The sequence below is a fragment of the Coffea arabica genome, chromosome 5c (assembly GCF_036785885.1).
Source record: "Coffea arabica cultivar ET-39 chromosome 5c, Coffea Arabica ET-39 HiFi, whole genome shotgun sequence".
NCBI lineage: Eukaryota > Viridiplantae > Streptophyta > Magnoliopsida > Gentianales > Rubiaceae > Coffea > Coffea arabica.
Genome location: NC_092319.1, coordinates 6,077,340 through 6,086,965, shown reverse-complemented (window position 1 = coordinate 6,086,965; position 9,626 = coordinate 6,077,340). Strand labels below are relative to the sequence as shown.

Below are 9,626 nucleotides of genomic sequence, written 5' to 3'. Positions count from 1 at the left end.
TCCTATTTGTCAAGGAAAGAACAGAGAAACATGCTCAGGTTTTTCTCATATCATATTTTGAAGCCCTAAGGTATGGTTTTTATCAAACTTTTATCAGGTCTACTGTGTATGTTTATTGTGAAAAACATGTTTACCTGTGGTCCTCCACTTCTATTCCAGAATCATTAGTTTAATCAGAGTTAACAAACAATAATCTTACTAGTGTTGTATTTGTTTGGCTTTTCTACATCAACTCTGATGTATGTAATATTTTTTAATTTTTAACAAGTTATCTTGTCTGCTTCTATGAAAACAGCAGTATGTTATATCTAGAAGTGTGATGTAGGGGTCACTTTGTGGCCAACCCCGAAATGCACTATGACGGGGGAGAAATAGTGTATTTAAATGATATTGATCCAGATTATATGTCTGTGATTGAACTTCGAGAGATGTTGAGACCTCTGCAGCTTCCCAACAATATTCCCGATAGATATAAGGTTGCAGATGGTGACTTTAGAGTGATTACCAATGATGACCAGGTTTTTGAGATGTTTGTGGTCTTTAGAGATGAACCTAATATTACATTATATGTTGGTGACATAGTTGCCGATATAAATGGACCATACTTATGGGGTTTAGATAAGAATGGTGATGGTAATCCATTTCCTGGTAATCTAGAGAATAATTTTGTGAATGGAGTCGGAAATGCAGATATCGAGAATGCAGGGATTGTTGGTAATGCTGATATGTTGGTAATGTAGGGAATGTTGGTAATTCTGATTACAGTTACTATGACAATTGTGACTCATCTGTTGATGATGGGTCTGATTTAGAGTTTTTCTTGGATGGAGACAAAATTGATGATACATGTGATCTTATTAGAAAGGATGAGGTTGCAGTAGTACTAGTACAATTGATTTAATCTGATTTTAAATGCTAATTTTTTCTGATCTCTATTTTTTTTTTCAATCTATAGTGGTCAATTGGTTTGGCTAGTGGGAGTACAATTATTGGACAACGTGGAGCCTCTACTTCATTTGGACCCTATCAAGCATCCACATCTAGTGCCTCAACAAGCTTTCAAGTACATTTAAATATAGGGCAACTCTTAAATTCTTTTTTTTTTTAATGAAAAATTTAATCATCTAATTATTATTAATAGTTATATTTGTTTGTGCCAGATTCAAAACAAAAAAGTAGACGTGGCACTGTGATGTTCTCATCCCAAACTTCTGTTGCTGGAGTTCATGTCCACAAAGATTAAATAATTCTATGAAAAGATGATGACGCTGACTTTTGAGTTGCTGAAATTTGTTTCTTAAACAATCTCTTTTGGACTATTTAGTATGAAATTTGTTGTTGTTAATTTAGTTGCTAATCAAATGGGATAATGTTCCCTCTTTTGTTTTGGAATGCTTTAAAGGCTGTAGTCACAATGATGTTATTTTGGATATGTTGATGAATGGCTATGTTATATGTTATATGTAATATCCTGCACATGGAGGCTCATATTTCATTATCGATTCCTGGACAACAAGTTTGAAGTACATAACTATTTGGGATCACAGCAGCCAATGCCTTACTAATTACTTAAAATGACTATTGATGCCTATTTCAATTGGGATTAGTTTTAGAACAAAAATTGGTGATGTCATTTAGAATACTGAAATTGTTAACATGGGGTAAAGTGTATATTTCCTGAGTATAAGCGGGCAAAGTGTTACTCATCCCCAAGTTCAAGGGGGGTAAAGTGTAATTGACCCTAATTTTTATTTGCAAAGAAAGCTAATCTACAGCAATAAGTAAACATAGTCATCAATCATGACGCAAAAGCTGTCCCTCTAACGTAATGGCTGATGCAATTTTCAAGAAAACAAACGAAAATGACCACACTTTGAATTTTCAAGGAGTAAAGAAGACAGGATAGAGGACACTCCGTTAACAAGACTTATGCTCATAACTTTCTCAGCCTTTTCTCCAGATAAATAGATATAGGAGTAAGTAGTAACCAGTAATACTGCTGCATACTCCCTAAAACCATGTCGGGTCCAATGTGTTTTTCGAATCCTCCAAAGCTTAGTTCAACCTGTGGAGCAGGAAATGTAGAAGAAATCGTTGGGCTTCAAACATATGTTACTGGACGCCGAGACTCCCATCGCGCCATCCTTCTGATTGCTGATGCTTTTGGTAATGATCATCATCCTGATCTTGTTGATGAGTTTTCAACTAGTTGTGCACTTAATAGTTTCCTGCTTGCTTTCTAATTTATCTAGTTAGAGCTAAAGACTAGTTGAACATCTAAAAAAAAAGACAGGAGCAAATCTCATCTTGAACCTGTATTGATGAATGTTTCATTGCTGCCGCTACTTTTTTTCTATTATGTTCTCTAGGGTGATAAAAAATATCTGTTGGTTTGCTATGAAAAACCAGTGATGAAGAATTGGGTGAGATATGATAAATTCAAGTTCAATTGTCAATTTTATGGCTTGTGTAGCGATGAATTCTGGTAGGATCACTCAGGAAGTTGATTGTTTATTTGGAGTACGCTTGTTTCTGGTATGATTTTTATGGGATTTGCTATGACTTTTTACTGGACCGTTACTGAGCCTTTGCTTCTGTTAAATACACGATGAGATGAGCGAAGCTAACTTTGGTTGGTTAACACGATCTGGTTTGTTAGAAAATATAATGGTCCTAGTGCTGATTCTTCATGTATTAGTGTGTATATTATCGGTGAATTTGGAAAACCTCCCAATTCCACAGGGTATCCATGTGAGGAATATTTTCTTTTTCTAATTTTCTATTAAGTTTATTTTGTAAAGGTTAGAACATGATTACCATCACATTCTAAAAAATTACTATATATGCAAACTGCTTATGTTGAGGTTTGCTGGGATTGTTTTGCAGGGTATGAAGCTCCAAATTTGAGGTAAGTAGATTCCAACAAGCCCATCAATTTAAATGCAGCTATCAAGGCTCAAGGAGATTCAGAATATTCTCTGAACTCATAGTTTGTCTATCCATAATTTCAGAATAGGTTAGCATCCATGAATGGATAAACACATGCATATGATAATGCAGTGTATTTAGTCCATGCAGTACCCGGATCATGCTTGGATTTCAATTTTCTTTTGAATTTGAGGCAGCTAAAAAAAACTGATTGATCAATGAATTTTAAGTTTGATTTTGAACTATTAATTTTTCTGCCTCCAATTTGAAGCAAAAGCATTTCTTTCTATGTTAGAACTAAAGGCGATCCAATAAAACATTCATCCCTTGATCAATCAAAAGTTTGAAAAAGAATATTGCAGAATAATGAACTTCTGCTATAATTTCCTTGCTGCTACACAATAAGGCTAGCAATTGAGGCCCTTAATTATCCAATCTTCATTCAAGTCATAGTTAAATTAGGTTCCTTTCAGTTCATCATCTTATAAACATGTATGAGGCAGCATTCCATTTTCCTGGAAAGATATGGCGAAAACACGAAATGCGAAAAGCAGAACTCTAAAGTGTACCCCGTTCTTGTGTTAGTTGATGGTAGATGGAGAATTGTTTATTTGTTGGACGCAAACATGGCTACATTTTTTAATGTGTCGTTGGTATGTGACACAGTGGTCTGAGGCTGCTGAACATACCAATCTTAGACTGTTTGCTAAGTACAATTTATATGTCAATTGTCTAAAATTCATATGAGTAATAACTAGCACAAAACAATGTCTGCATCTTTATCTTTGCAAGAGCAGGTAATTTTCTTTTTTTCAACTGACGTCTTCTTTGCTGGAGTGTCAACCGGAGTATTTTATTACCAGATAAAGTTGTGTGTCAAAAGTTGCGAGTCAGAAGCATAGTTGATTATAACTGACTCTTTTTTACCGTCAAGCAACCATGCTTATTAATGATTAGTTGGATACGACATTAATATTTGTTACCACTATAATATTTTTTATGTTGATTTCAGCTGGTATTTGCTTTCTTGTTATAAAGAAAACTTGCAGACAAGGTTGCAGATACTGGATTTTTTGTAGTGGTTCCAGATTTCCTTTTCGGTGACCCTGCTGATGTTGGAAATCCTAATTTTGATCCGGAAGCATGGATAAATGCTCATCCATCGGTATGTTTAACACAGAAACTGGACTGCAAGATTAATATTCTTTGATTGTACCTGGGGTAATCCAATAAGAGTGGTTATAAATATAGCTAATCCTGAAAGTAAGTGGTACTACCATGAATTCTATAACAAATTTTAAGAGGCTTTAAAATTATCTGATCTCAAATTTTAGGGGCATAGGATTTCTCACAATAAGCATTGATATTGTTTGATTTACATATGAGGCTTTCAGGACAAAGGATCTGAGGATGCTAAGAAAGTAATTGCTGCCTTGAAAAGCAAAGGATATACTGCTATAGGGGCTGCAGGTTTCTGCTGGGGAGGTAAAGATACAACTTGTATCTTTTGCTTGTTTCATGCATCATGCATCATAGTACACAATGGGTTGAATGTCATATGTATTCAACAATGAAAAAGAGAAAAAAATAAGGAAAAAAAATCCATTCCTTGACAACTGTACTAGATATCTGCTTGCAGAACCTCAGGTTTACCTTCTTGCCAATCATTCAGGAATGGTGGTTGTCAAACTGGCAAACAATTTGGACTGCATTCAGGCTGCAGTAGTCTTACATCCTGGTCCAATGACAGAAGATGAAATCAACGGTAATATTTTGCATATTTTAAAATTTCCATGGGTAGAAATTTCAAGTTCTCCCCAAGCATTTATGCTTGATTGGTGGTTATTGTAGAGGTAAGGGTTCCATTTGCTATATTGGGAGCTGAGGTTGACCGCATTTTTTCTGCTGAGAAGATCAAGCATTTGGCAAGTATTTTAGCGCAGAAATCTGAGGTAAGAAGCTATTTTGCTTTTAGCAAATGGCACTTCATCCATGAAATAGGAACAAATTTTGAAACTTATGTGAAAATGAATTTGAGAACTAATCAACAGTTCTTGAAGTTGCAGGTTGATAGTTTTGTGAAGATATTTCCAGGTACAGAGCATGGATGGACAACCAGATATAAAGATGAGGATGAAGCAGCTGTTAAGAAGGCAGAAGAGTCTCATTTGGACATGTTGAATTGGTTTACTAAGTATATCAAGTGAAGAACAATCCCCTTATGGCAACTGAACTCATTATGGTATTAGTGCTAGCTGCCATTTTCAAGCAATAAATTCTATGGAAATTTTAGTCTGGATATGCCTGTGTCATGCATCATATGCACAATGGGTTGAACGGATCTTGTAAAAGGTTAATCTGAGTTTTTCTGCTTCTTGTCAGTAATGTATCACAATAATGTACCACGAGTTCAAGTTACGTTTCAAACCTTCTCGAGGACTCAAATGACATCTGTTGTTGCTTCTTTTGAAATCTCAAATGGTCAGGGTAATAAGCTTGACTTAATTGCTGGATCAAGCCCGAAACCAACAAAGACTAGTTGTGTCTAATTTCCACACAGCTAATTTTCTATTTTTGGCTTGGGCTCTTACTTTGGAAGATACTTTAAGGTGTGAACCATAGATGGAAACTAGGATACAACACTGTTCATTAATCAGCAACTAAGATTGCAGAAGAAGCTCACTGGGAGATATTGTATTGGTTTACTATATCCTGAATGATCTCAACATTGCTACAGTATCTCATAACACTGAAAGGGTCGCAGAAAATTCAATAACAAAAAGAAGTACCTCTATAAGTATTCCTTTATGCACTGCTACAATGGACAATTGAAACAAAAGAGGAAAAAAATAATCGAGAAGACCCCTTTTCCTTGTTGACTAGTCGGTGGTGATATGGTAAGGATTACAATCAAATTTAAACTTCTCTTCCTAGGTGTCATTGTCTTGCAAGCTTTGTCATTGTCCAATATAGGGAGCTCATTCTATGAGCTTGTTACTAGTGGCCATCTCAAAATAGCCATACTATTGTTAAATTTATCCCAAATCACATCGAATGTGAAAGGGACAAGGTGCTTGGTTATAAGTGTGAGGGAAAGTCGTATCTCTTGGCTAGCTTTTGAGATAAGAAGGTCCAATAACATCCAATACTAGTATTGGAGCCCAGTTATGATAGCTCCAAGCTCCTCCCACTCTGATGTACTGTTTGATGCTGTCCCAACCCTTATTCCACGTCAGTTATGAAAAGGCACGAGAAGGTTCAATACTACCCAGCATTGGTATCGGAGCGAGAGATTAAAATGAATGACAAGGCCCAATAGCACCCAACATTAGTATCAAAGCTTCCACATCAGTTCAATAGCACCCAATATTGGTATCAGAGTTTGGTCACCTTTATTCCACATCAGTTCAATAGCACCCAATATTGGTATCAGAGTTTGATCACCTTTATTCCACATCAGTTGCGGAAAGGTACAAAAAGATTCAATAGCATCCAATATTGGTATCGGAGCGAGAGATTAACATTGGTACCGGAGCTCGGTTATAACAACTCCTAGGATCCTCCCATATAACAACTCTTGTTTTGAATTCAAATTAGTGTTGCATTTATTTGTTTATCTTATAATTCAATAAGTGGTACAATTTCCTAATTACTATTTTACTTAAGGTTTTTACTAATGGATGCCTAATAAGTGATATCTAAATCATACCTAACCTACCATGTGAATACACATACTAATAATTATTACTCAATCTTGTTTTAATAAGTTTCTCCTATTTAACTTTATATTTCTAAAATATTAACACCTTAGCTACATCTCACATTTTAATGAATACCCACTACACACTCATTTGACATACCTTTTTGCTTTATGTGAGAGTGAAGGAGAGCTTTTATACTCAGAAATGTTTCCTAAGAAATGTTTGGTCTAATTGTACAAGTTAATTCGAAATTAATCCTAGTAAGTATTAGTAGTACTTGTAAGTTAATGACAAATTCCAGACCTCCAAATTTCGGACAAACACTTAATATGCAATAATAATGTGGAAGAGTTCAAAATCAAAATCCAAATACACCTTTTTTTTTCATTTTGATAGTCCTGTTCTTCTTTTTTATTTGTCGCAAATTGTAATCCGCCTTTGAATTGAAAAATATAGTTAACTTTTAATTTCTCTAAAATACCTTTATTTAAGTATTTTGTTATTAGTGAATATAACTAACCTTATTCAATAATTACTCTGATTCATGTCTTGAATGGTATAAATTTCCATCAATATTATTACTGTAATTAATATAAAGGTAGAATGATTAGTCATACTCCTAATATTAATGTAAGGTATTTAGAAAAACAGTATGTTAGATTTACTTTTTCAATAGAGTTAACTAATTTTTCTTAAGCTACGTGTGAAAAAAAAAGAAAACTATCAAAGTGAGGTGAAGGGAGTAATAATTATGTTAGCATTTTCTTTGGTTTGAGGGAGATTTAAGCCTTATATGAAGGATTGGGAAATAATTACATATGAATTTTTTTTCCTGTTGAAGAGAGACTATTTTTTTTTAACACTCCCACCCCTCCGTACACCCTTCCCACTTGTAACTGTCAGGTACTAGATTTGAACTCTAAACATGACAATAAAGAAGACTATAAGATTCCTCCCTTGACCATTGACCCGACCTAGTGGTTGAGAGATTGTAATTTTTAGATAGAAGTCAAAAAAAAAGAGAGCACTTAGAATTAACATGGTAATGTATATATCAATTGAACTAAATCTTGAATAAATTATAAAAAAAATTCAAGAAATACTAAAATTTTTTTGGATAAGACTATTTGGAAAAAGATTTGGATATTTTGTAAATTTATTTTCCAACCATATTTTTATTATTCTAATCACTCTTTTGTTTCAGATATTTGAAAAGGCATACCACATAATGCATGGGTCCTTGATACCTGTGCAAACAAAATATTCTATGGGCATTGATTTTACATATTTGTGGTAATAATTTGTGTAGAGGATTTCTGGGCAAACTAGATCGAAAAAACCCAATGCCAATCATTTTATTATGTACCCCATGAGCCCACCATAATATTCAGAGAGTACACGTACAGTACACAAAAATGCATTTAACCTTTACTAACAACATCATTATTATTTCCTGATTACATTTTCACTCAAGGAGTGAACTAAGGCTCCGATCAAAATTAATCCTAACAGAAACAATTTCTTGAGCCAAATCCCTTTGCAAGAGCAAATCCAACCAACTGAATGCAGTACATTAAAAGCCAGCAAGAGTAATGATATCCAAATTCCAAATATAGAGTAAGTGTTTCCATAACATGCCCACAAGTGCCTAAAATTTAACAAAAAGATGTGTTTAGAACTTTAACCATTCTTTTTTTTCATTCATGGATTGTGTTAATGGCAGGACAAAGTGAATCAATTAATCATTTTAACAATATGTACAAAAACTTTAAAAGATAAGCAACATTCAAGTGGTGAAAAGGACGAAGATTTCATGACTTTCTTTGTTTTTGTCTTTTTTTTTTTCCTTTTAACAATTACTATTGAGAGAGAATTAGGTATATGAAATTAAACCACCTTGTCCATTTTCTTGGGTCTGAGGACTACATTTGGCAGTTACTAGTTAGTTCATTGAAAAACACATAAGCAAAAGTAGAAATCAGAAGTCAGTTTAAAACAGAAAGTTGAATAATTTGAAGATATTATTGCTACAAAATTCATGTCTGAAGTAACTACAAACATTTCTCCTGAAATGGGTTTACTCAATTATCAGGTATCCACAAAGCGTATGGATGACATTATTAAAATAAAAATAGGAAGTCTAACAACATTGTTTCAGTAAAAACAAAACATATTAGACATTTTCAGTATATCTGATTCTTTTCATTAGTTAGAGGCTTGTCAAGAATAGAATTTTTTGTTTATGACTCTCTTACAGGGTTTGAATCTAAGGTAGTGTTTAAATTTGATAAATCAAATCCAAATCCTGTTCAAGTAAATTGAGTTTGGGTGAGATTTAGATAACGTTCGACCTATTGACATGCATACTCTTGATAGCACTCCAACAAATGAAAACAACATAAAAAACCATAATTGCGGAATACAAAATTAAAAACCTCAGTTCACCTGTCCTAAGCATTCGGGAAAAAAAAAAAAGCTAGATAAAGCATATAAGAGGATAATGGAACGAATTTCAATTTGGGAGTGTACTAGTACTGTCATGAGGTACATTTATTATCAGTAGGTGAAATTATAAATTGTTGATTAATTGTGGTGATCAGTTTAAAGTCTTGGATAACCATAAAATTGCAATATTTGAAAATTCATTCTCTTAGGAGCGACTTTTGAGAAAGGATGAAGTGGTAGTGATCTGCTAGTGCTTTTCCCCAAAGTGCTAATATCCATTCTAATTTGATGTAGGATTTTTGTAGCCGATTTGGGGTTCAGTGGCATAATCAAAGGGGTAAAACCGTCATAACAATCAACAAGGGCAACTCCGTAATTCTACCAGATATCTGAAATACAAACGGGTTAAATACCACTAGCAAAATTCTCTGTGTTAACAATCCATTGCCATACTTGTTCTTTTAAAGAGCTTAAAACCACCACCAACACAGGATCATACTCTACAATATGCTAGTTATATAGTTCTAGTTTTATAACCCGTGCTAAACACTG

General features: G+C 34.0%; 1 protein-coding gene across 1 annotated transcript; it reads left to right on the top strand.

The window, feature by feature from the left end:
- The first annotated feature begins 1,901 nt into the window (after positions 1-1,901).
- Positions 1,902-5,309, top strand: LOC113689685 (endo-1,3;1,4-beta-D-glucanase-like). Its single transcript, XM_027207420.2, has 7 exons — positions 1,902-2,166; positions 2,887-2,908; positions 3,967-4,093; positions 4,323-4,413; positions 4,601-4,693; positions 4,780-4,880; positions 4,995-5,309. The coding sequence occupies exons 1-7, from the start codon at positions 2,019-2,021 to the stop codon at positions 5,133-5,135; spliced, it is 723 nt and encodes a 240-aa protein (XP_027063221.1). The 5' UTR covers positions 1,902-2,018; the 3' UTR covers positions 5,136-5,309.
- Positions 5,310-9,626: the final 4,317 nt, after the last annotated feature.

Coding starts and splice junctions, on each gene's coding strand:
- LOC113689685 (XM_027207420.2), top strand. CDS start 2,019: ATGTCGGGTCCAATGTGTTTTTCGAATCCTCCAAAGCTTAGTTCAACC. Junction 2,909..3,966: donor TATGAAGCTCCAAATTTGAG/GTAAGTAGATTC, acceptor CTTGTTATAAAG/AAAACTTGCAGACAAGGTTG. Junction 4,414..4,600: donor TGCAGGTTTCTGCTGGGGAG/GTAAAGATACAA, acceptor CCAATCATTCAG/GAATGGTGGTTGTCAAACTG.